This window comes from Populus nigra, chromosome 3 (assembly GCF_951802175.1).
Source record: "Populus nigra chromosome 3, ddPopNigr1.1, whole genome shotgun sequence".
NCBI classification, from domain to species: domain Eukaryota; kingdom Viridiplantae; phylum Streptophyta; class Magnoliopsida; order Malpighiales; family Salicaceae; genus Populus; species Populus nigra.
The window spans coordinates 8,510,441-8,537,765 of record NC_084854.1 but is presented as its reverse complement, the minus strand read 5'-3'; the positions used below and the strand labels follow the sequence as shown (position 1 = coordinate 8,537,765).

Below are 27,325 nucleotides of genomic sequence, written 5' to 3'. Positions count from 1 at the left end.
TTTTATAATTTGAGAATAAAATGAAACTTTAAATTTCCTACATATAGCTACCACTAATCTTTCACATAAATTTACTGTAATGATAAACTTGCATTGCTTAAATATTCACCCACAGTCACTGTTAAATCTATAGATTGCATGAAGCATAAGTGTCCTATGACATTGTTTATGGTTACACACTAATTGAATAGTAATTATATGAGTTAAACAATAATTAAAAAATTTGAACATTAACCCTAATTTTTAATTTTGAGTTTTTTTCATAAAAACTCAAATAAGAACATAAAAAATATAATTGTTTAGGGTTATTTACATTGAGGATTCCTATTTTCAATTTTAAACAGTTAATTTAATAAAAATTTTGTTAAATCAAGGAAATAAAACATATATTCTAATTATTTAACAATAACAAAATGCACTACCCATAAATTTTGAAATCTCGATTCAAGAAAAGAATGAAAACATACATTTTGTTGTTAAGTTCCAAACGAGAAATCAACGCCAACACCAAAACACGAGATGAGAAGATAAAAAAAAAAAGCTAAATTTATGCTTGGTTTTGTCTTAAACTATGAATTTGTTTTGGGGTGTTTTTTCTAGATTTGTTTGATAGAGAAAGCGTGAGATAAGAGAGAAAGAGATGCTCGTGATGTTAATGATGAAGTGAAGAAAATGAAAGATGAATTACATAAAGTATTGATCAGTAATCACAATATAAAAGTTATCTTAACAAGTGCAAAGTTATTGTTAGCAACTAATTTAGTGTGTGCGGTGTTAATGTTTGTAAAAACTATATTGTTTGTATTAAAGAAATTAAACATAGTCAATGTATTATCTAGTATAGTCAAAATGCATCCAAATTAATATCAATTATATCAAAAGCATGCTAATAACAAGTGTGGACACAACAAGCATCCATAAATATTATATTTTGTTATAGACTTATGGTGCCTAACATAATAAAAACAATGATCAATATATGGCATCCATTCATATCAATAACAATAATATAGAATTCAATAATCTCTAGTCTTCAATACTTCTTCAACCATTGTAGCTTGTTTGGGTAAATTGTTGAGAAAACGTATTAGCGGTACAAACCTACATATTTAAAACAACATTGATTATTAAATGTAATTTGTTTCATTACCTATAAAATTATTATGCATGTTTAGGAGAATCACTTTTGTTTGGGTTCAGTGTTGAGATGAGGATGTACTAATATCACATCTACCACTCCCCCCCATGAAAACTCTTGAGCCTTTACCATTAACATTAAACATTCTCCTAACAATGTTAGATCCCCTAGATGTTTATTGTTAAAGAATCAACATCAACATATAAATGCATCTTCTCCTTATTTTTATACATACTAAATACTTATAAGCTCGAGACATCATCAAATATTTAGTTATCTTATGTGAAAAGCCACGCAAATCTAAATTAAAGACTTACAATGTATATGAATAGTATGTCTATGTAAGACATATAGTTAGAGATGTAATTCTTTTCGATGCATGATGAACTCCCATTATGCACAAATATATTTAGCATTTTGTTTTATGCATAGTTATTAAAGTTATAGAAAGGTTGCATATTAATAATAGCAAAAAAGCCCATCCACTAATAAAATATATCAAGTAACCAAGGCTAATCAATGTGATTAATCAAGTCTAAACATACAACCAATTTGGTCATATTCTTTCAATTTGAGAATATAAAGAGTGACGGTCCAGATTAAAAGAGAAAGCAAGCAATAATGAGACAATATAATAATATATGTGAGACTACTATTCTCACACCATTAGCTTCAAAAAATATTTGACAATAAGTCTCACTCCTTGTCATCTCAAAGTTCATCACACTTTATAATTTAAGAATAAAGTGAGATTTTAAATTTTCTAAACGACTAATCTTTCATAAAGAGTTATTGTAATAATAAACATGCATTCCTTAAATATTCACTCACAATCATAGTTAAATTCATAGACTGCATGAAGCAAGAGTGTCCTATTATATTGTTTAGGGTGACACACTAATTGAATAGTAGCTATACATGAATTGAACAATAATTAAAAAATTAGGGTTATGTGAACAATAACCCTAATTTTTTAATTTTGGATTATTTCATAAAATTAAAATAACAAATTTTCCGCTCTTCAAAACATTTCCTGGAGTGTAAAATTTATCAATTGAACATAAAAAATATAAGTATTTAGAGTTATTGAAGGATTCTCATTTTTAATTTTAAACAATTAATTTGTTAAGTTTTTTGATAAATCAAGAAATAAAACTTATATTCTAATGATTTAACAATAAAAAAATGCATTACCTAGAAATCTTGAAATCTCAATTCAAGAAAAGAATGAAAACATATATTTTGTTGTTAAGTTCCAGACAAAAAATTAATGTTAACACCACAACACAAGAAGAGAATATGATGAAAAAACTAAATTTATGTTTGCTTTTGTCTTAAACCATGAATTTGTTTTGAATGTTTCTTCCATATTTGTGTTTGATAGAGAAAACATGAGATAGGTAAGAAGGTGAGCTTGATGAATCAAAAAAACATTAGTTCAATATTTGTTTTTTTAAATAGCACTTTGTGGATAAATCAATCAAAACTAGTTTAGTATTTCTTTGCTTTTTTTTATTAGTATTATAATTCAATGTTATCAAAATTGAGTTTTTTTTTCCTTAGATTATTCTACATTTGTCTTGATGTATTAATTCAACATTATTTAGTTGAAAATTGATCATGCTGTAGCATAAAAAGAAATTTCGTATTTGTTTTTGCGTGATGGTAAGCCTGTAACGGGTGATGCTAAGGTGTAAACACTAAACAGAATTTATTTTAACATGTAACATTTATTTACAAATATATTATTCTTCACCTTCACCGCAATTCCGTTGTAGTCTAGTTGGTCAGGATACTCGGCTCTCACCCGAGAGACCCGGGTTCAAGTCCCGGCAACGGAAATGTTTTATTTTTATTTGGCTAATAAAAGGCCAGTATCGTAATTTAGCATTCGAACCCTAGTTACATCCTATAAAAAAGACTAGATTGTTTTCCTGCCCCAGTCCCTCCCGCCTCCCGCAGCCCGCAGCCCGCAGCAATGGTCTGTCTCATCTCTTCTTCTCGTAATTTCCATTTCTGCATCACTGTTGTTTCTCTTGTTTCTGTTGCTTAGTGTTGTTGTTTTTGTTGTGCTTAAATCAGGCTTCAGAGAAGAAACTATCGAACCCAATGAGAGAGATCAAGGTCCAGAAGTTGGTCCTCAACATCTCTGTCGGGGAGAGTGGTGATCGCCTCACCCGTGCCGCAAAGGTTTTTTCCTTTTCTTTTCTTTCTTTATAAAATCAACGAAAACTTAAATTTCTGCAAGTAAATAAATTTCGAGCTCTCATTTTATTTTTCTTTTTGGTTTGTTAGGTCCTTGAACAGCTTAGTGGTCAAACACCAGTGTTCTCGAAGGGTATTTGTGTTTCTGCTGTTGTATCTCTATATTGTTTATAAAAAAAAGATTAATTTATTTTTTTTGTTATATTGAGCAGCTAGGTATACTGTGAGATCTTTTGGGATCAGGCGTAACGAGAAGATTGCTTGCTATGTCACTGTGAGGGGAGACAAGGCTATGCAGTTGCTGGAAAGTGGGTTGAAGGTGAAGGAGTATGAGCTTTTGAGAAGGAACTTCAGTGATACTGGTTGCTTCGGATTCGGTATTCAGGAGCACATTGATCTTGGCATCAAGTGAGTTTTTCTATGTTGCTTGGTTGTTAATTCCAATATTAAATATTGTGTTGGGTTTATTGAAATTGCTTTATAGTACTTGTTATGCATGTATGATGGAATGAATTCAATGGGTATCAATGGATTTTCAGGGCTTTAATGGTTGTTGGCTTAAGAACAGTAGCATCTCAAATGCTTTGAGTTCAAATTGAACACTTCTGTTTATTTTGTAATGTCTTTTCGCACACGGTACTCTATAGTTGTTGTTTGATACCTAATCTGACTTAATAGTTTATGGATAATTTTTTTGAAGAAAGAATAATGCTGTTGTGATTACAACACCTTAGGACTGTCATATTTTGTAATTGTGAATTTAGTTATAAATTAGGTGCATATGATTCTGCAAAGCACAAATGTTGAATGACCCTATATTTTGTATTGTGTAGTGATGTAGCCTTGCTTATTTTCTCTTATGTTAAATATAAAGCTTCTAACAGTACTGCTTATTATGTGATAATATTGGTTGACATTATATCTTGCACGGTGAATTCCAACAAGAAGCTTTTTGTCTTAGGCTTTTTATACCCTTGTAATTCTACCTTGTTGAAGTTGAATGTGCCAGGGTTTAGTTTGACTTGGTACACTGTTTTTGTAATTAACTTTGCAATTTCATCCTCTTCTATCAGGTACGACCCTTCTACAGGTATTTATGGCATGGACTTCTATGTCGTTTTGGAACGTCCTGGATACCGTGTTGGCCGTCGTCGTAGGTGCAAGAGTCGTGTTGGAATTCACCAGAGAGTTACAAAGGACGACGCAATGAAGTGGTTCCAAGTCAAATATGAAGGAGTCATACTTAACAAGTCCCAAAATATTTGATCCTAGTTCTTTTCCCTTGGTTGAGTTAAAAGTTTTTACTAGTTAAATTGGGCAGGATTGTGCATCTGAATTTAAAATTTTGTTGATGAGATTTTTGAATTGGTAGCGTCTGTTACACCCTTCTTGGTTTTCTTGCTCGCCATTTAAGCTAACTGGAGTAGATTGTGCAAGTTCTTTGCCTGAACCATGGTTTGTTATTTGAGCTGGGCTTGCATGATTGTTGTTTATGCATGCTGGGCTGCATGATCATGAGATCATAATCTTTAAAGGGAGAAATTGGAGATGCTGGTCAACAGTTGAAGCTGGATTCCCTCATTCAGTGAAAAACGGTTGGCAGTGTATTGAACCGCTATGGCCTCGTATAGGGTGTTAGTGATTCGTGTAAGAATAACAGAATATAATGGCTGGCAGATTCAAGTAAGCATCACTAATTTACAGTGACTTTTTCCCTAAGGTATTTTTTTGTTTAATTATTTCATATGAACAAAATTTGTTAAGTTAGAATTGAATTTTATAATTTGTTTTGTGCTCTTTGCTTTTGGGTTTTTGTGGTCTAAAAAAAAAGTCTTAATATTGAGTTGGTTCATGATTAATTTGGTTTGATTGATAGCAATGATTATAAATGAGAGGATCAAAATTGAAAGTTATGTTTTATGTTTTTAAATGACAATGGGTTTTTTGAGTGAGGTTGTAAGGGTGTTGTTAGCCTGTTTTGAAAGTGGTGGTTAATTTTTTAAAAAGTGTTTTTAAATCAGAAATATATTAAAATAATTTTAAAATATTAAAAATATATTAATTTAAAACAAAAAAAAATATTCAAAATTTTTTAAAAGCATTGAGAGTAAAATTAGGTTTTTGGATAAAATATAAAATAGTCTAATTTTCCAATTATTTTTATTGTGGCAAAATTTTAGACATTGATAGTTGTGTTAAAAAAATCATCGATTCATTTAGAAAAGTTTTTAAAAAAAGCCCACACATTTAGATTTAATTTTATATAGAGTTTTATGTCATAGATTCTTTCCTTTTTTATTTATTTTTTATAAATTAAATAATTTAAATAATATATATTTCTTTTAAATTCTTAGATTTATTATTATTGTTTTTTAGATACTATTTTATTAAGTTTCATTTAGTTTCTAATGTTCGATAACAATTGTTTTGTTTTTTCCTAAACCTGTTATAATCAATTATTTTATTTTATTTGGTTTCTTTTTGTGTTCACTAATTTTTTTTATAATTAAATATAATATAATTTTATAGAAATAAACTTATTGAACTCAGGCGAATTTATAATTGGGTTATAAGTTTGTTGGGTTGTCTTGATCAAACCAATATATTGTTAGTTTAATATTAGAAAAATGAATGTCATTTTAAATTTGTAGTTGCGGACTTTAACTGAAAAAAAAAAGGCTTTTTTCGTAATTTTAGCTGCGGGAACCTCACTTTTCATGTTGGATTATAGTTATTCCTTCACCAACTCAAGTTGTATAGAAAGCAAAACTCCATCAGAAACATTTCTCTAAAACACCGCAATCATGTTTTTGTTTGACTAGTTTAATGAAAATGAAGATGATTTTTGTCAGACATTCTAGTCCAGTGCATCTTATAGTGAAGCCTTAATTTTACCATCAGCTATCCACATAAGATAACCACAACATATGAATTAATCTTCGGTTCTTATAGAAATATTTTGTATCTTCCACCAATATTTATTAGGAAACACCAATATTTTGAATCAAATTATATAAACTCTTGTGCCCATCTTTAAAAACCATATTTTCTATTTCAATTTTTTTATTTTTTATTTTTATCCCTTTAAAAATCACCTTGTAATTTAAGAGATCAAAATTAAAAGCTTGGTGAAATGGCTCTTAGGCTTAGGATCTAGTTCAAAATTATTTTTGGTCCTTTTAGTTATAAAATTATATAATTTGATTCAAAACTTTATTTTATTTATATTTCGGTCATTAGGTAAAAGAGAAGATAAAAGTGGTTGAATGTTTCCATTCTACACGCAAAAATGACTAAATTTGGTGTCAAAAGTGTTTTTCTAGAGGAGAGGATATAAATATTTTTAGGTTTTTATATGGTTTGAAAAGGTAGATTGAGGTTCAAAGAGTTTTTTTTCAAGGTTTTTTTATGTTTTTAAATGAAATTGGGATTTGTTTTAGTAAGGGAATTAGTTTATTAAGGTTGTAAGAGTGTTTTCAGATGTTTTTAGGTAAAAATAGATTAATAATTATGATTTTTCGGTAAAATATCAAATAACTTAATTTTCTAACCATCTATATGAAGACTAGATTTTGGACAACAACCGATGATTACTTTTTTTTTCAAAAATGAAAGTCATCTATCCATTTTAAAAAAGCAAAAAATATCATGCCAAAGGCTAGGCATGCTCATGCATCTAGGCTTGTTTTTAAAAGCCTACGTGTTTGGGTTGTTTTTTTATTTGATTTGATTTTTCATAAATTAAAAATTTTAAATAATATATATATATATAGTTTTTTTTTAATTTCTAAAACTTATTCATAATGTATTTTAGATATTATTTAATTAAATTCCATTTCATTTGTACATTGTTCGAGAACAATTTTTTTTTTACAGCCCATCATAACCAATTTTATTTATTTATTTATTTGATTACCTTGTTATGGGCACTGGTTTTATATTATATAATAAAATAAAATAAATTTTTAAAAAACAAATTTACTGAACACAGTCGGGTCTATGACCTGAGTCACAGGTATGTTAAGTTGATCTAAGTTGAATGAATGTGTTGTCACCTCAATATTAATAAAATGAACGTCGTCTTCAATTTTTTTAAGTCAAGCCAAGTTTATACCAATCTTTTGGGTTTGCATTAAACTCATCAAATTGACCGAGTCATATTATGTTAATTCTTATATGGTTTAATTTGAAACCCAATCTAGATAAGGATTCAAGTTGGAAGTTTTCAAGGATAACCAGCCGAATCGAGTTAAAGTTTTCCAAAAAAAAAAACAATTTAAAGAGACAAAAGGATTCTAGTTAGAGAAGTATCTTTTTTATCCTTATATTAAATTGTCATGATTTGTTTTTTCTTGCATGTCTTCTAGATACATTTTGTTTTTATTAGATAAACGACATGGAAAAAATAATTATATTTTTTTAAAATTAAATATATTAATAAGAAAAAGAAGATTTTTGCTAGCAAATTATTTAGTTTCAATCAAATTTAAATTATCGTTTTTCTTATAAAAAAATTTAGTGCCATGTAATTAAGTTAACAAATTAAATGGCTTCTCGGAGCGGATTTTTATATATCATTAGAAGTTCTTGTTTCTCATCTTCACAACATGTCTCTATTTTTTTTAGCATTAAGATCTTTTTTTATCATTTATTCATTATTAAGTAAGTAATCCTCCTTTTATTTTTTTAAACATATGCATCAAACTTTAAGTTAATAATTATGATTTTTTTAATTGCTTGAAAAAATATTAACAATACTCGAATATTTTTTTTAATGTTACAAAAAATTAGCTTGACCTACGTGTAGTGTAGGCAAATTATCTAGTTTGTCATCTAAGACGTGTTTGGTATTTCCTTTCTTCCTAGAAACATGAACAATGTATCCTTGTAGGCTTGTAGCTCCAAGATGAAAGTTAGAAGTTCAACCCTTTAAGTCTCTCTCTTGAGCAAAAGAAAGTTACTTGCTAGTCCAATACCCATTTAGAACAAGCTTTGGGCCGAGGAGAAAGGTTTGTTCCTCACTTTTAGCTGCGAGAACTTTATTTTTATATTTTCACGTGGTTTTCTTTCTTATTATATTATAAAAAACTCTTAATAAAAATATCATTCCTCTCATTCTTTTTCTTATTCTTTAGTTTTGTTCTTATAAATTAGCTACCATACTTTATCCTTCTTTTTCAACAATTGGTATCAGAATTTAGGTTTGATTATTTAACATGGTCAATTAAAACTTTCCACTTCAATGTTCTATGTTGACAAATGATAACTATCAAACTTGATGTATTCGAGTAAAAGCTTAGCTAGGTTTCCAAGATGCAAGGGAAACATTTGAAAAATGTTTTAAAGATGGAGCAACGTTGACTTCAGCTCAAAAAGAGGTTGTGCAAAAGACATGAAGAAAGGATCAACTAGCACTAACATATGGATGACACCACTTTTGAGATAGTGGTCAACGCAACCACCGCTAAACAAGCATATAAAACATGTAAAACTCCATCAAAATTACATAAAAATTATTACAATTAGTTTATAAAACATGTAATGGACCTTTTAAAGGTAAAATTATGTGTCAGGACCGTTTATATTTGGGGTTAAAACCATGTTAGATAATGAAAATAAAAATGATTTTTATCAAACACTAGATTCTAGTGCATCTTCTAGTGAAGCCTTATTTTTACCATCAACTATCTTCGATAAGGTAAGCAGAATATATGAAATGATCATTGGTCTTTATAAAAATATTTTGTATCTTCCACCAATATTTAATAGGAGAAATTCAAACTCTTGTGTCCATTTCTAAAATCCACATTTCCTCTTTTGTTTTTTAATTTTTATCCCTTTAAAAATCATCTCGTAATTTAGAGGAAATCTGAGGAGAAAAAACCCGACAGAAGTTGTTAACTTGTTATGGCATCCAATGTGAATTTTACCCTGCTTTTATTTTTTTCTTTTAAAATTAAATTTTTTAGTATTTTTTAATTGTTTTGATTTGTTAATATCAAACATAAATTTTAAAAAATAAAAAATATTATCCTAACATATTTTTAAATATAAAAAAGAATCACTGCCACAACATTAATCACACTATTATAACTATCCATGAACCCATAAAAAAAAAAAAAAAAACACAATGGGTGAGAATCATGGACTGTTTTACAAGCATGAAGAAACTAATGTGTTCATTTTGGAATCTTCGTTTTTTCCAAATAATCAGTAACAGTAGCTCCGCTCCATACCACATGGGGATTTGGGACTGGTAATAACTTGATGGTGGAATGTCTCCACGACAAAACGGAACACATCAATCAAGCCAGCTTATCTCTTTTGGAGAAGTAAAATCCTAGCTGATCTCACGAGAGTGTAAAAAAAAGACAAAAAAAAAAAAAAAAAAAAAAGAGGACTTGCTGGGGGTACCTTTAAGACAAGCAAGGGCTTGACTGCAATGATTGTGTTGCCCGTGCATGCTTTTGGTTTCTTTGCTGCTTTTATTCATGGAAGATCGTGCCTGTCTGAGACAGCACAGCATAAATTTGCATCTTTTATTTTACAATTTATTTATTATTCATTGTAACTTAACTAAACAAATTATCTTTTTATTATTAATTGCGTGTACTTTGTGTAATTATTATCCGAATTATCTCATTATGTCATGAATTTGAACGCATCACAGTTACAGTAACTTCATCGAAATTGCCTTTAAATGAATCATCATTATCTTCCTCTTCTTTTTTGCGATCCACATTGAACTTTTTTACCCAGTAATGATTGGCTTTGAAAAGGAAGAAAAAAGCCCTCATCTTCTAGACTCTTTTATTTTTACATCATAAAAAAGTTTTTAAAAATTAATTTTTTGATTTTTTATTTACATCGTATTAATTTCTTTATATTTTTAGATAATTTGTTGTGCTAACATAAAAAAATATTATTTTAATACATTTCTAAATAAAATATAATTTAAAAAATAACAGCTTATTAAATATTTTTAAAAAATAAACAAATATATGTGTCCCACCAGAGTGAACTGTGGTCAAGGACGAGTGAAAAGCAAGAGTCCCCGAAAGAAGGGGGACAAAGACCCTTGTCTTAAGCTGAAAGTTACATGACATACGATGTGTCTAAATCATCCCTCAGTATAATCTGGAGGTAAACTACTTGGACGCGGCTACGGCCGCGTTTCTAAAAAATTTGAATTTTTTTTTGTTAAAATTTAATATTGCTTGTATGTTCTTATTTTGATGTATTGATGTCAAAAATAATTTTAAAAAAATAAAAAAACATCATTGACATACATTTTAATACGAAAAATTATTTAAAAAGCATAACCACACTGTCAAACACGATCTTCAAGGCAACTTGTTTGTTGCCTCGATCTTAACGGTCAAATCTTGGAAGGATGACGTGGTCCCTTGCATCAGAAAAAATGGGTCCAAAATGCCTTTTGCAGTTCACAAGATATAAAGTACTAGATGGTCAAGAGTCAAGACAAATGGGGGTTTGTATTTTTTATTTTTTTTTTTGCAGAAGCGATGGAGCAAAAATAAAATATTCTTTAATTTAATCCTTGTTTTTGTGTCAATTCGACAAACAAGCCCTTATACAAAACAATCTTCAATTTACCCCTTTATTTCTCACATCCCATCAATCCAAACTAATTGAAACAAATTGCAAGCAATGTAGTCTCTCTTTATATTATAAAATAGCCATATTTGATTTATAATTTTGTAGAATTGGATTTAAAATAAGACGCATATAGAATGAATAATCTTGACATAAGGTTTTTTACAAAGGCTTATTTGCTGAATTGATCCGAGCACAAGAGCTAGGTTGGTGTTCGCACTCATTCTCATGGCTAGGGCTTTTGGAGTTTTGATTGGTGTCTTACCCGTCTATAAACTATTTAGAAAATCTAATTGTATTTTAATATATTTGATATTGATACAATTATTCATTAATAGTAACTAATTAACTAATACAACTTCAATAGAAACATTTTTTCTTCATAAAAATATATTAAACAAATTCTTAGCTCTTTTGACCAACATGTAGGAATAAGTTTTCAACTTAGAAATGCTAATTTGGCTCTTCAACAGAGCTCTTCTTTTCTAGCTATAAAAATGAGGAAGGAAAGTCGAAAAAATTATCTTTTCTTTTTAGCTTTTTTTTAGCTCTTCCTTTAAAAATATCCTTCTAATTCTTATAAAGTAGAAAGTGTTTTAAGAGTTGTTGTTATATACTTTTTTAATAATTTTAATAAAATGATATAAAATATAAAAAAATTATTTTAATATATTTTTTTTAAAAAAAAACATCTTCCAACCACCGATGTAAAACAAACTCATCGGCAATAAGTAAAGAGCTGTAAATAGAACTTTTCCCTTTCAGCTTGAAAGCAATGGCCCACTAAAAAAGAATGGAGGTATAACACAATAATGGTAGCTAGTTCCCTAAAATTTCATTTTAAAAAAAAATTTAAATTTTTTTTTTTATGTTTTGCATCGTTTTGATTGATTGATCTCAAAAATAAATTTTTAAAAATAAAAAAATTATTTTAATACATTTCAATATAAAAAATATTTTGAAAAATAACCGCAACCACATTCCCAAATAGATAAATACAGTAATACTAGAAAGAGATCCTAAGCTTCTTTCTTCTTTTTTTACCAAGATTTACTCATTAAATGACAGTGTTTATTATAAAAAACATTCAAATCGTGAAAGGTAATTCTTATCAAATTTAATATTAAGATTATAATTATAAATTGAGTAATTGATAAAATTCTAATTACATGATGACACGTCACTTAATAAATAACTATAGTTTTTAATAATTCTTGGACACCTACAACATACTTTAATTCTTTTTCAAATTGAGATTAAATTTAGATTCTATGTGAGTGTTTGAATTATTTGCTCCTTAATTCATATTGAACTTAAACCTCCCTTTTCTTCTGGCCCATTGATCAAATGAAGTGCTTGAACTTCAAATAAGTTGAGATCCATCTTAAGAACTTTTATTATTTATTTATGTGTTTTCATGAATTTATTCTTAAAAATCAAATCGGTTAGAAATTAAATTTCTTATTTAACTCTGGTTTAGAATTTTTTGAGGTGTGAATTTTAAAAATTAGACTAACTTTAAGATGTTTGCTTAGTTATTTTTTTTAATCTTATGTTTTTTTTAAATAAAATTTTGCTTTATTATGTTTTTATTTGATTTTTATAGAGTTAGTCTTAGATTAATAATCAGAGTTACAAATTTTAAAGGTTAATATTTGATGCATTAAAAATTGATCTTCATGCTTTTCTTTTATTTCCTTTCAAGTGATTTTTTTTATTTTACAGTATTTTTCTACGAGTTATCCAATCTTATATTCATTGTCATTGAGTTTATAAGTTAACTTAGTTTATAAGTATATTGACATAATATTTTATTTTTAAGAAGTTTGATAATTTATTTCTATGTCCATTTAAAATAACATTATAATAAAATAAAACTATGTTGACATAATATTTTCTTTTAGAAGTTTGATAATTTATTTCACTGTCCATTTAAAATAACATTATAATAAAATAAAAGTATGTTGACATCAGTGTGGAAGTGGCTCAAAAATCACAACTTTCAAAACAGCTCCAAACTCTTGTACTGTAACATTATAAATATAACCTTTTGGGAGTTCCTGGCAGCCGGAAATAAGCAGGCTGTTGTTGAGCAATCGTGTTTGGTCAACTAAGAAGATTACGTGTAAAAAAGATTAGAACAAGTCAAACCAGAGAACCACTAGTTCCTACAGTATGTTAGCCCGCATGCTATTTATTTTTTTCAAGGTTGTCAATTCCATTTTGATAAGTGTTTTGTTTTTTAATTGGAATGGAATGTTTCAGTTTCGAAGTGTTTCGGCGTGCCATTTCGAGGTTGTACTGTTCATATATATATATATATATATATATATATATATATTCAACAAACATAATTCAAATTCAAGATAAATTAATTATAAATTATGCAATACAAACATAATGCCAAACAAATATAATTTTAAAATTTAAAATATTTCTAAATAGTCAAAATTAAATAGATCTTTAACTTAAAGTAATTCAACTTAAACAAAATATCAAAATATTATGAAAGTAAAATGTTTTAACACAAATATTTTAAATATAAAGTTAGGTTAATGTTATCAAGGCTAATGGAATTTAGCATTCTTTGTTTTGCTCAAATTCCTACAAAGTATAAACATGAAAAAAACAACATGAATATAAACTATATATATTAGTGATAAATCTAATTTTAAAAAATTAATATCATTGTTAATGAAAATAGTAATAATAATTTTTAATATTATTTTTAATATCATTGTTGTTGAAAATTGTAATGAAAAAGAACTTTTTATAATTGGGTGGTTTAATTAATTAAATTTGATTCAATGGCTTTCAAGAGCGGAACGGAACATGTGGAATGAAATAGAAACGTTCTGGGTAGAATTTAGCTGAAAAATCCAAAACAAACTGAGATTTAAAATAAAATAAAATTTATTCCATTTTATTCTGTTTTTTAAATTAATATGAAATATTTCAAACAAAACAAAATTTACAACCTTGATTTTTCCACGTATTAAGTATTGACCAAGTCTCCAGCTGCTCAAAAAGTCGCTAACAATCATCATAAACAGATATCAAAAGGATGTGGACAATCGCCTTTATTAATCATGCGTCCTAGACAAAATCCGTTGCCGTACTATTATATTAAAAAATATACTAAAATATTTTTTAATTTTAATAAATTCAATTTTCAACAGTAAAGGTGACAGTGGTTTAGAAATGTGATTATGAAAAATTTTTATAGTGTTTTTTATTTATAAATATATTAAATTAATATTTTTTATTTTAAAAAATTATTTTTAATATTATCATATTAAAATCATCTGAAAATACTAAATAATTATTTTAAAATAAAAAAATTTAAAACTTTTTAAAATATATGCATGTAAAGTCTTCATAATTATTTTATTCACCTTTTTCCTCTGGGTCTTTTGTACTGGGATTTTGTGAGATGGCTAGTGATGCTAGCTAGCTAGCATCATGTGGTTAACAACTTCCTGTGGAAAAGGTGCGCACCAGACCAATTTCCAGACAGGAACTTGAGGTTAGGACAAGACATGGACATAGACATGGAGAGAGGATTGGTTCCTTCCCGGAGGCGAAGAGAGAATTTTCTATGACGACACTGATGGAAAATGGCAAGCCCTTTAAACATTTCTTTTATGACTTCAATTCTGCTATCTTTTTCTTGATGATTAATTAAACTACAATAAACCCAGCAGAGTAGTGATTTTACCTGTATTAACAAGTCAACTGAGTAATGATGGAGTCCACTCTCTTTAAGTAGAATAATAAATAAAAAAACACGCCTCCCAAAGAGGAAAAAAAAAGATAATTTTTTTTAGTGTCAAATTTGTTCTTCAAAGTGTTGATTTGTCTTGAGTAGTAAAATTAATTTTTTTTTACTAAATTGAGTATTAATTTAATGTCAAAATATTTTTTCTATGAGAATTTCATAGCAAGATAATTAAAAAAAACTATCAATGAATGAAATAAAAAAAAAATTAAAAAAAATATTCTAGTTTATAGTATTTTCTCTCTTGTACTCTTGATCGTTTTACTTGGTTTTTCTTATAATTATTATTTTAATCTATCTCTCAAAGAAAGAAAGGGAAGTAAGTTATGTGGGGCGGAGGGATGGTGGCTCATTAAAATAGTGTTTGATATCATAATAGTTTGTAAAATATTTTTTATTTTAAAAATGTATTAAAATTATATATTTTTTATTTTTAAAATTTTATTTTTAATATCAGTACATAGAAATAATTTAAAAACATTAATAAAATTTGATTTAAAATAAAAAATGAAAATTGCAAACACGCAGAAGTAATAAAAATGCTCTAAGTGTACAAATATCGGGTTCAAAAGTTTGTTATTGCTTGATATTTCTTTGAATTGTCCTATCTATCTGTGGACTTTGGAAATTGATTGGCCCTTAATGTCATTGTTTCTACATTATAATATGGTAATGAGTTAAAGTATTTTTTATTTAGAAATATATTAAAATAATATATTTTTTAAAAAAATTAATCTTTACATTATTATATCAAAACAATTTAAAAATATATATATTTTTTAATTTTTAATAAAAAAAATTAAAAAAATTAAATATTTTTAAAAACACAAGTTGGATAACGTTTTAAAAATTCCAGCACGTTACAGCTACTATTCAGCAGGGATTTGAGACCATAAATTTCGTTTAATTTTTGTTTTTGTAATTGCATGAAACTTAACAAAGCAGATTAATGAATCGTGTAATTAATTTCTTTTTTCTATTTTGACATTATAAAACAATATGTGTTTGATTCAGACAAATTCTGGATTAAGATCTTGTTTTACTCTATTCCAATCTAGCTTCAAGCAGTGATTCATGACCTGCTTTTAATTAATATTGGATTCCAATGCTTTGACTATTCCACAGAAAATTCAAAAGAACTTACAAGTTTTATTTTTAATTTATTTCAAATGTTATTTTTATTTATTTATTTCCTCGAAACTAAAGACAGTTTTAAGGTATTAAGTGTGTGTTTGATATTTAGTAGTTTTTGCAATTATATTCTTTAAAAAATATGTTTAGTTAAAACTACAAAGTGATATATTTTTGTATATAAAATAAATAAAAAATATGTTTTTATAAATAAAAAATATATTATTTTAAATTATACAAAATTAAAATTTAAAACACAATTATAAATAAGATCCAGTATAAATAATAAAAGATACTATAATAACAAACATTCTCTGGAAAAGCATTTTAGGCTTTAAATGAGTGTTAGAAAACAATTAATTACTACTATCAAGAAAAAAACAATGAGTTACAAGGTAAAAAGAAAAAATTTTAAAAAAATAACAGTTATAATTTAATTTAAATTTGATGGATATTAACCCAATTCAAACAATACTTTTTTTTATATATAAATAATAGATATGATATAAATATTATAAAATTCATTATGAAACTAATATTTTTTTTTGAATATTAAATAATAATTTAATAATAATAGTATAAATTCAATGAATAAAATATAAATTTTGAAATTTCTTATTTAATAAATAATAAATAAAATATAAATATAAAGAAACTCGACCGCAAATACCGATTATCATCCCACTCCGGAAGAAAGTCCTTAAAACCGTCAATAAAGTAGGTGGCGCGAAAACAACGGTCCCTCTTCTCAACTGAAAAACCGCCTCTTGCATTCCTTCCCTCTTCCTCATTTTTCATTCAAAACCTTCTCTTCTTTTCTTTATTTTATTAATTTACATGTTACTCTCCCTCCCTCCCCCCCCCCTCTCTCCAAAACTACAATCGATGCACTCCCATCACCGGAATTTTCTCTCCCCGGCCACCGTTGACTCTCTCTCATCTTTGTCTCTGGCGATCTCTTGAAGCGGCCAGAGTCTTTCTCTGTTCAATTTCGATCTTTTTTCCAGAATACTGGAGCGGTATTAACAGAGTTAATTATAATTGATAAGTCTCCCACTTTCCATCATCAAAAGACAGTTTGACTTGTGTCAGTAATGAAAGGTGAGAAAATCTTCCCTTCCTTTAACATAAATATATTAAATTTTTACCCTTTTGCCAGTTATGGAGAAACCTTGATCTCTCTTACTTTTTTTTCCTTTTTGGGGGGATGGGTTAAATTCTGTTTTTAATCAGAATTTTGAGAAATGTAAAATGTATGTATGGTTCAGTGTGTCTCTTTCTTCTGCCATTTCTGAGAGATTTATACAGTTCTCTCTCTCTCTCTCTCTCTCTCTCTCTCTCTCTCTATATATATATATATATATATATATATATATCACTGTATTACTTGTCTTCCATACCAGAGACATAAACCTGCCAAAATAGATTCTTTATTAAAAATCCAAACTTTTTATTAAATCTTTCTGGGTTTTCATGGATCTGTGCAACTAAATCAAGAAATAAGGATTTCCCTAGTGGTCAAAACGTAAATAGTATAATATACCAAGCTCTGCACTTAAGGGAATCAGTTCTACGATTTAGTATAACTTAAAAAGATTTTTACTACTGTGGATTAATACTTAATTATGAATTAGTGAGTGTGAGTAAGTAGTAGTAGTTCATGGGGATGGGCAATGATCTTGCTTGCACGTGGTCCTCCATGTCTGTTCCCATAACCCCCAAGAACATTAGCACCTGCAACTTCAATCTTCTAATCATTAAACTATTTTAAATTATTTGCATAAGAACAGATCACATTATTTCCAATGTTTTTTTTCTTTCTTTCTTGTACTCTAGTTTCACTAGATGACAATTCAAGAAAACTCAGGTTAGAAAATAAAGAACAGTTGAAATTAATTCACCATGGGATGGATCCCAATGAGGTAACTCTTTGTTTCATTAATGCCCATCACAGTTTATATTTGAACAAATACCTGTCATTTTATTTCTCATCCAAAAACATGTTAAGAACACTTGCGATGGATAGAGTCGATTTGGACAGTTAGTGCAGATCACACACAATTACCTTATTTTACAGACTTTTAAACCCTAACACCCATATTAATGGGAATCACAGTTTCATCCTAAGATATGGTGTTTATGTTTATGCTAATTTTAGCACAGGGAGTTATGGATAAATATAGAAGGTGAAACAAATAATTCTTTTATCTTTGCTGATGTTTTGTGTTTTTTTTTATTATTAATGTGATTGTTTGGGTTAGTTTGTGTATAATTTTATTATAATTTTATTAATATTATAAATTTATAAATTAATTTTTAAAAATAAAAAATATTTTTCTAATATACTTTTTAATAAAAAATACTCTTTTACACCCCCCACCTCTTCATCATAAAAAGAAGTAAAAAGAGAGGGAGAAGGAAACGGGGAAAGAGTTGGGTAATGCTGTGCTGGTGAGTGTACCTCAATTGCCAGCCCAGCCGACAATGGCACTCCCGTGAGAGGGAGTGAAAAAAAAAAAGAAAAATTAAAAACAACCATTCTTATCCTACGCACCCGTTTTTGTTGTCTTTTATCCTGTGCCCCTCCATCACAGTAGTCCACTCTTCAGTCTCCCCATTTTCACAGGGGACCCCTTAGACCAAGAGTTAGTTTTATTTCAACCCAAAAAAACAGTGATGACCGTTAATGCACGTTGTGCCACTCTCCGGATTTTTCTGTGCCACATTTTGGCCCCAGATGGTGTTTTATCGTAACCATTGCCTAGACTCTTTGTCATGGCCTGATCTGCTTGGATTCGGGCTTATTTTGATGAAAAATCAATACGCACTTGCATTTATTTATTTTTATTCTCAAATTCATAATTTTTCAGATCCGAGTCTCTGTAAAGATGTAAGCTTTTTTCAATTTTTGGGGTTTCTTTTTCTTTTTTATTGGTTTATATTCTTTGCTGTTTTTACTGCCATTCTCTAGTATCTTTACTTTACTTTTCTTTCTGGTTATGTGCATTTGTGGCAGATTTATTGCAGGGAAAAGGATCTTCTTTATGAGCAATTTGTTTGATTCCTTTCAATGTGGTATACTTGAAAATGAAGCTGTCAAATTTGGTTGTTTAATTATGTGAAAGAATCCATAAATGTGGTCTAATTTGGATAGTTTTTGATGGATGTGTGTGAATTAGAGAAGCACACAGCAGTTCTTGATAAACCAAGACCTCCCTTGGTTTCAGCTGAAAGAAACAGCAATGCAACCGCAGCAGCAGCCACCCGCCGTCCTCGGACGAGGGAAGTTAGTTCCAGGTACAAATCATCCTCTCCAACAACACCTTCTGTTGCTAGGCGTTTCCCGTCACCAAGCCTCACTAGAACATTGCCTACACCTTCCCAAGTGTTGCCTAAAAGATCTCAATCGGCCGAGAGGAGGCGCCCTTCATTTCCACCTTCACCCCCAAACCCCTCCACACCGGTTCAAGATTCATCAGTAGATGTGCATTTTCCATCTAGAAGGCTAAGTTCCGGTGGCCGGTTACAAGAGAGTTTATGGCCTTCTACAATGAGAAGTCTTAGTGTTTCATTTCAATCAGATAGTATTTCTATTCCTATCAGTAAGAAGGAAAGACCAGTTAATAATGTCACCTCCGATCGAACATTGAGGCCTTCTTCAAATGTAGTTCATAAGCAGGCCGAAATGCCTGCTGGGTCCCGAAAGCCTACACCAGAGAGAAAGAGGAGTCCTCTTAAAGGGAAGAATTCGCAGGATCAATCAGAGAACGCTAAACCAGTGGATGGCTTGCATTCTAGATTGATTGATCAACATCGATGGCCTAGTAGGATAGGTGGGAAGGTATCTTCGAATACATCATTGAATAGAAGTGTGGATCTCACTGATAAGAGTGTGAAATCTTTGTCAACTCCAGTTGGAATTGGATTATCTTCACTCAGGAGGACTCCCACACCTGATAGTGTAATAAAACCTTTACAAGTTTCTGCTAGTGATACTGCGAGGTTATCGCTAGAAGAAATTGGCATAGTGTCTGAGGTGAATTCAGTTGGTGATAAATTGCAGCGGATAACTGGGGCTCAGAAGCTTGTTGCATCAAGTTTATCGGACAGAATATCATTTGCAAGTCCTGCAGTTAGATCTCAGTCCTTGCCAACTCCTGGATCGCGTCCTGCATCACCAAGTAGGACTTGCATTGGTAGAGGTGTAAGTCCAGCACGGACAAGACCATCTACGCCTCCTACAGGGGTTAGCCCATCTCGGATAAGGCCATCAAGTGTCTCCAGTCAATTCAATAATTCTACTTCTGTGCTTAGTTTTATAGCGGATTTTAAAAAGGGGAAAAAGGGTGCAAGCTATATTGAAGATGCTCATCAGATACGACTTCTATACAACAGATATTTGCAGTGGAGATTTGCTAATGCCCGGGCAGGGGCTGTTCTTTACTTTCAGAAGGTGACCGCCGAGGTAGTAATCATTTACCGACTTCCTTAGAATGTAGGTTTCCTGAATCTGCCATTTATCTTAATGTTTTGTTAATTGCATGGAACTTTTGATGCCATATTTCATGTGGGCTTTCTTTCACTAAATATAATTCTAGCCATATGGTGCCTTTAGTCATTATTCAAGGCAATATTTTCTTAGTTTCAGTCCTTTTTAGTGGCTACAACTATTGGATTTCTTTTTATTAAAAAACACAGAAAGTTGTATGCTTGTTTCGAGTAATGCAAAACCATGGGGAAAAAAGAATGGTGTTCTGGTGAAGAAAAAATAGGGCTGGTTGTTAAAATGCACCGCTATTTATGGTTTGATAGGCCTTTTATGTTTCAGTGATTTTTAATTGAAGATGAACCTTGGCTTATGAATAGAGCATGCTTAAGCTTTTGTTCTTAAATTTGATGTTCAAAGAGAATTTCCTTTCCTTTGATGTTTTAAATTCACAAAACATGTTTTGATGGTGCAGAGAACCTTATACAACGTTTGGGACACCACTTTAGCTTTGTGGGATTCGGTAATCAGGAAGAGGATCAATCTCCAAAAGCTAAAATTGGAGCTCAAACTGAATGCAGTATTGACTGATCAAGTAATGCCTCTCTTTACCATGACGTTACTGTTTCTAGTATTTCACAACATGATCTAATTGTTTCTATTTATCTGCTGAGTGGTTTTCTCTGTCAATATGTTGTAGGTTGTGGTTCTTTATGGCAACCAATATGTGTTTTAGATTGATTTATTTCGTCCTGATCCTTATTTGTTGTTAATTTAATTTAAAATTATATAAATAGAAGTTGCAATCATTTCTACTTGAGGGGAATGAGGGGAAAAAACTATATTCAAATCCATGATTGTAATGACCTGCAACAAGGGATCCAGGTTCTGTCTGCTGAATGTGGATAAACACTTTTCATTAAAACACTTAACATGTAGGTAGTATGTCAAGTGTTTGGGAGAAAGATGAGTTTTAGTCCTATATAAATGTTCATGCTATCTAGCATCAACTTAGATTGGCATTGTTTAAGGTTCTTGCAACATATAGGGTAAGCAAATATTTGTGATGAAGCACCCGCCATCATAACTTATTGTCTACAGAAATGGAAGAGTAGGGGGCTTCTAACCAATCATGTGCATAATACGCCTACATGCATCTGGGAGATCTTGAATTATATGGACAGAGTGAAGGTTAACAGTTGTTGAATAGGGGAGCTTTGAAAAGCAGTTTTTCGAAGCTATAAGTAATCACTTGGCAATTTTATTCTCAGTGAAATGTGGATTTCTGATATTTTTGGCGGGGAAAGAAAAATGTTGATATGAAAAAGAAAAAAAGCGAATTGCTATCCCTTCTCTTCTGTAAAATTAGTTTCATGGGATTTGAATTGAAAATGATAATCCATTTGTTTCTCTGAGGTGAACACCACCATGCTCCTGTTCTATGAATGTAGTGCCCAAAGCATGGTGAAGCTGGAAAGATATGGTTGAATCGAATGTACACTAGAGCATTTGGAATTTTGAAAAGCAGTGAATGTATAATTTGAAATCTATATTTTTAAATAGAACATTGTAGTGGTTTGGGCATCTATGAAAAAACAAGTTCTTGCACAAGGAGCAAGCCAATAAAATGCAAGGGCTGTTGAACTGGACTGGACTGTGATTGGTCTTCTCCAATCTCTTAAAACCCACGGTTGGATAGAATGTGGAGAGGAAGGAGAGGAGTAGAAGTTCATGAGGGAAAAACATTATGAGTTTCTATGGAATGGTTGTTCACAAATACTTTAGTTATTCAGTTGCATCAACTGATGCTATAATTCGGTGATTAGCTTTCTCTTTCTATGGTAAAATGAAAGTGCACGCACCCGCACACAAAAAAAAGATATAAGCAGTCCGTTTCATGTCTTTATTATATGCGGCTTATATGAACTGGTACCCCATCAAACAAAATAGAAGCATTTGTGAGAAGGCAGTTGTAAGATGGGTTGAAGTTACTGGAGACATTAGGCTGTGTGAATCAGGGGCCAACACCAGTATCTGTACGGAGAGGATAGATTCTGATGAGAACTTGTAAGAGATGAGCAAAAGACCAAAGGGAATATAATATAACTTGGTTATGGCAGAATCAAAACAAGATGGCCTTTATCTTAATGAACAAGAGCATCTGCAGGGAGACAAATTGCAAGGGATTTGGTTATTGTCGGCATTGCTTCAGAATTGTTAACTTCCAGCATCTTGTTTCTGGATTAAATGTGGCTCTAAAAATGATGGGGAAGAAGTTTGATTCCACGCTAGTGGGGAACTTTATCTTATGGTATGCTAAAAATCAAGCACTTATTGGTTGTTTGTTGTCTGAAAAATAATGTACATGTTATTATTTGACAAAATGTGGTTGCTTTTCATGTTTTTAATGGATCAAATAGGGTCTTAAGCTGGTTTTAAATCCAACACATCGGAAGAAGTCTCTGCTGTTGTAGGACCAAGTTGATGTTGAAGAAAACCAGCTTAGTTTCCTGTTATATTCTCAATTCTATAGATGTACTTCTTACAAAGAAACATGTTCTTGTGAAAAAGATACCCTGGTTAGAGTCAACTTCAAACATCTTGGTGGTCAATTTCATTTCAAAATTTATTTTAAATTTGTTCAAGTTCTTTATTCATGCATCATTTCCTAAACTAGTTTCGAACTGAGGTTAGTCTTGCTGAGTTGAATCCAATTGAGTTACCCCATTATCTAATTGCTATGCCAATTGATTCAGATCGCCTACCTTGATGATTGGGCTTTACTTGAGAAAGATCATATTGATTCTTTATCTGGGGCTGTGGAAGATCTGGAGGCAAGCACTCTTCGTCTTCCAGTGACTGGTGGGGCAAAGGTATGTTTTGTTTTAACAGAAAATCAGAAGTGATTTCTGGAGAGATAAATTATGGACATCGATGTCATTATTGGTGCTGTACTTTTTCAGGCAGATATAGAATCTTTGAAGGTTGCTATTTGCTCAGCTGTTGATGTGATGCAGGCAATGGGATCTTCCATATGTTCTTTACTTCCAAGAGTGAGATACATGTCTTAGCTATCTCTCTTTCAATTTTGTCAATTAATGCATAAAGCATGATGATGAGGTTTCCCCCCTTAGTTCTCATTTGAGCTGCATGTTCATTTTACCATTATATGAACCATGCATCGTTCAGGCCATCACGCAATCAGTTCCCACTTGATGGTTGAAGTGGATAACAAGGGAAGAGATAGCTGGAAATAGATTAGCAAATTGAATTTTTATTTTTATGGACCATGCTCACCTTGTTGTTTAAGCTCCCATTATGAGTAGGAATCACTCAGTTGAAGTGCAAAATAAAATTCTTATCAATTCTTTCATGGATTTTCTTCATTTATTTTAACTCTTTAAATTTTAAATTGAATTAATTCCATTTTAGGCTACGCTTCTCAATTTCCAATGCTTGCCTTAAACTACATACTGTTGTTGCCAAAATTATTTGCAGATCTAATGCTTATTTGTGGTTCTTTTATTATATTTTGTGTTATAGGTGGAGGGGATGAATGCTTTGGTTTATGAGCTCGCCATTGTTGCAGCACAAGAGAAAGCCAAGCTTGATCAATGTGAAGCTCTATTGGCGTCAACAACTGCTATGCAGGTGAGAACAAAAACGCATGCTGTATTACTTGGGTTTTCATAGGGGGGGGGTTGGGTTTTCATAGGGGGGGGGGGGGGGGGGGGAAGCGTAGTGAGATACCCACTACAACGTGCTAAACATTTCATGTACCATATTTCTCTTTACGCAAAACAGTCTTTTGGTTCTGTGCATTAGAAATCTTAACTGCTCGTGGATCAATTTCCTTTTCTGTTCATTTTACCAAACTTCTGTCTAGAAACACTTGAGAGAATTATTTATTGAGGATGGAACTTGATACAAGTAGATAAGTTCAAGCTTTGTTTTGGCTTGAAGAATCCCATCATTTGCAAGGTTCCGATAAAACCCAACAATCCAATCCCAGCAAACATGTACTAGAACAAGCTTATATTGTATTTCTATGGATTGATAAACTGTTTATGTTCCTGCTGTCATGGCCGCCCAACATGCTTTAAAACATGTTTGCTGCATGGTGGGAGTGGTTAGGTCTGGATTTGAGTGTTGCCCTTGTAAATGCAGAGCAAAACCCTTGTCAGTCAATAAATTGCTGTCGCATTACCTGTCCTAACAGAACTTGTTCATGCAGCATCATCCTAGTTAAGTTGTATCAATTGTTCGAGCTTTTTATTTGTTTGATATGGTTGAGGAATGGCAGTGCTACCTGGTTAGATATTCAAGTTGTTGGGATTAATCAATACTGTCTCTCTCTCTCCCTCTCTCCCCTGTCTCTCACGATTGTCTTCAACAGATTAATTATTACACATGTGGACAATCTGGCCTGTCCTCTATCAGATTGGCTGGCCTAGATCAGTCCATCATTACTTGTATGGCTTGAAAGGATGGTCTTCTAGCAGAAACAAAAAGTTCTATTTTTTGTCTCTGGGCAAGCATGTAGCTGGGGTCCTTGCATATATACGTAAAACACCTGTGGAAAAAATCAAAATCATTCAGTTTTTTAGCTTTGCTAGCTAGCTTGTCGTGCACAATTCTAGAGTTTTTTTTTTGTTTTTGTTTTTTAAAAAAATATTATTGTCGTGGAATGTATATATTGGATATATCTAATTGCTTTCAGCATCAAGCAGGTAGAGGAGTACAGCATTAGGACTCATCGTATACAAACGAAAGAAGCTCTGGAGAAGCAACCACCACCACTCATGGCCATGAAAACACCTTCATGGCCCTGATCAACCACTAGACTAACTTTTCTTCACTCGGTAGAGATAAAATTACAGGGTCTTCCCTGGTCAAATGTAAATTGAATTTTTTTTTTCATCTTAACTTCAGTGGGAAAATTTATTTTGTTTTATTCTCTCTTCTTTTTTTCCAGTAATGAGCCTTCGGCTCCATCTTTTCCTGTAATTTTCTTGTATCAAGGGAATGGAAAGAAAATGAGAAGGAAGGGAAGGATTGGAAATTCAATGTAGAAGCAGATCTCAGATAAGTTAAAAAAAAAAAGTTTCATATCCCTTGTGTATATATATATATATATATATATATATATATATATATATATATATATATATATATATCATACCGTTGTAATTTAGCCCAAGTTTTGTTGCGGGTCAGCTCGGCTAATAAGTTAATAATTACATAAAAAACATGAAATATTTGAAATAATGATTAAAAACTTGACTAATATATTAACAAAAGTAATAGGTGTTAATAAATAAAAAAACAGTTGGTGTGACTTCTTTGATATAGAGGCCATGAGTAAATTTATCGGTTTACTTCAATGGTGATATGGTTAAAAAAAATTACAAAGCTGTCATTTTAACCTTGTTTAATCATAGCTAACAATAAAATATCAAGGGATTAATTAAAAAAAAATTGAAGAGAGAAATAAAATGATGATACATTATATTAACCCGAGTTCACAAGTAAATTTTACAATCCGAGTAATGTATATGATTATAATAAGTTAATCCAGTTAGATAATATTTTTTTCTCTTTCTCTTATTTTTTTTCTAGCAGGGCTTTTATTGGGTCTTAATTGACTACGAATTAGATTAAATCTGGAAATAAATTGAAGACTTATAAAAAAATTAAAGATGAAATTAAAAAAAATTCATATTATATCAACACAGTCAATTTAAATAAAAAATGATTTATAACTTGGATCATGAATATGATTTTAGTTAAATATATTTTTTTAAAATTAAATGATGAAAGATAATGAAATTATATATTTTTTTAATTTTAAGTTAAATAAAAAAAACAATAACTTTTTTTTAATTATATCTTAATCCATCGTAATCTTCATCTGTGTCAACTTCTGAATCAGATGTAATAATTTTTTTTATAAAGATTCCTATGCACAAAAACAAAGAATATAAAAAATTGCAAAAGCACCCTTCTAAAACACAGCCAAGGACCACGAGCCTAGTGGCCCTGCATGTATGTACTATGTACCCTATAAAAAGAGCCCAGGCACGCAATACTAGTGGCTTATATATATATATATATATATATATATATATATATATATATATATATATATTCTTTTAAGTTGCTTGCCCTTAATCTTTTTATAAAAAAAAAAAATCATTAGATGATGCATCATTTATTTGCTCATATTTTAGTCATTATAGTGATAATCAAAAAATCATTTTCCCTCTAAAAACTCATTTTATAATTCATTTTATTCTCACAAAAAACCATCGAAATATTTATAAATCAATTTATTAATCTAAAAAATCTAAAAAAATGATTCTAAAATACAAAATCAAATTGTGTTAGATTTTTCTTTCTCGATTTTGATCTATTTTTTAGGTACTATTGAGGTTCTAAACAACCACCATCGAGCTACTTTTTTCAAATGAAACCCATAAATACCAAGATAAATTAATTTGGTGGCCGTAATGTGTAAAAACAATAAATTTCTCTTTTTATACTAGAATCCAGTGAAACTTTCTTTTTCTTTCATGAACTAGGGATTTGAAAATAATAATAAAAAAAGTTTTGTATCAAAATGAAATTTAGAAAAATATAAGCTACTGAACAGTTCTAATTTTTAAAATTGAAGGACTAAATTATACTTTTCTCACCAACTTTAAACACACCCCCTCTTGTCTTTTTTATGCTGCTACTCATTCTTTTAAATTTTTTTAGTCAGCAAATACAAATCAATTGGCTATTAACTTTGTAACTAAATGACTCAATTGATGAAAACAAAAGTTAAAGGGCTAAAATAAAAAAAATAAAAAGAATTGCTCCAATCCATAATGTATTATGAGTCTCTAAATAGTGTTTAACACTATTAAACACCACCCTCACCTTTTAGTTTATTTTTTATATGATGCTTTTTTTTCAAAAGTGTTTT

General features: G+C 30.2%; 2 protein-coding genes and 1 non-coding gene across 8 annotated transcripts; all 3 read left to right on the top strand.

The window, feature by feature from the left end:
* The first annotated feature begins 2,906 nt into the window (after nucleotides 1–2,906).
* TRNAE-CUC (transfer RNA glutamic acid (anticodon CUC)) lies at nucleotides 2,907–2,979 on the top strand. The gene has a single exon. It is a non-coding gene; the product is annotated as a tRNA-Glu (tRNA).
* Nucleotides 2,980–3,035: 56 nt separating this feature from the next.
* Nucleotides 3,036–4,793, top strand: LOC133687830 (large ribosomal subunit protein uL5). The gene is made up of 5 exons (XM_062107163.1): nucleotides 3,036–3,119; nucleotides 3,221–3,328; nucleotides 3,434–3,476; nucleotides 3,556–3,751; nucleotides 4,417–4,793. Exons 1-5 carry the CDS (start codon nucleotides 3,117–3,119, stop codon nucleotides 4,607–4,609), a joined length of 543 nt encoding a protein of 180 aa, XP_061963147.1. The 5' UTR covers nucleotides 3,036–3,116; the 3' UTR covers nucleotides 4,610–4,793.
* An 11,809-nt stretch (nucleotides 4,794–16,602) lies between these two features.
* LOC133690139 (AUGMIN subunit 8-like) lies at nucleotides 16,603–25,422 on the top strand. 6 transcript variants are annotated; one of them, XM_062110344.1, is made up of 8 exons: nucleotides 16,603–16,970; nucleotides 18,886–18,944; nucleotides 19,049–20,334; nucleotides 20,831–20,950; nucleotides 23,112–23,228; nucleotides 23,319–23,408; nucleotides 23,899–24,006; nucleotides 25,086–25,422. In XM_062110344.1, exons 2-8 carry the CDS (start codon nucleotides 18,914–18,916, stop codon nucleotides 25,185–25,187), a joined length of 1,854 nt encoding a protein of 617 aa, XP_061966328.1. In that variant the 5' UTR covers nucleotides 16,603–16,970; nucleotides 18,886–18,913; the 3' UTR covers nucleotides 25,188–25,422. The 6 variants fall into 6 exon arrangements, with proteins under 6 accessions (XP_061966328.1, XP_061966330.1, XP_061966327.1 ...); XM_062110343.1 differs by lacking the exon at nucleotides 16,603–16,970 and adding an exon at nucleotides 18,296–18,759; XM_062110346.1 differs by lacking the exon at nucleotides 18,886–18,944.
* Nucleotides 25,423–27,325: the final 1,903 nt, after the last annotated feature.

Excerpts from the sequence above, each read along its gene's own strand:
- LOC133690139 (XM_062110342.1), top strand. The coding sequence starts at position 18,869 with ATGTGCATTTGTGGCAGATTTATTGCAGGGAAAAGGATCTTCTTTATG. Across the intron at positions 18,945-19,048 it reads GTTTGATTCCTTTCAATGTG|AGAAGCACACAGCAGTTCTT; the intron begins GTATACTTGAAA and ends TGTGTGAATTAG. Across the intron at positions 20,951-23,111 it reads ATGCAGTATTGACTGATCAA|ATCGCCTACCTTGATGATTG; the intron begins GTAATGCCTCTC and ends CAATTGATTCAG.
- LOC133687830 (XM_062107163.1), top strand. Across the intron at positions 3,329-3,433 it reads GCCTCACCCGTGCCGCAAAG|GTCCTTGAACAGCTTAGTGG; the intron begins GTTTTTTCCTTT and ends TTGGTTTGTTAG. Across the intron at positions 3,752-4,416 it reads CACATTGATCTTGGCATCAA|GTACGACCCTTCTACAGGTA; the intron begins GTGAGTTTTTCT and ends CTCTTCTATCAG.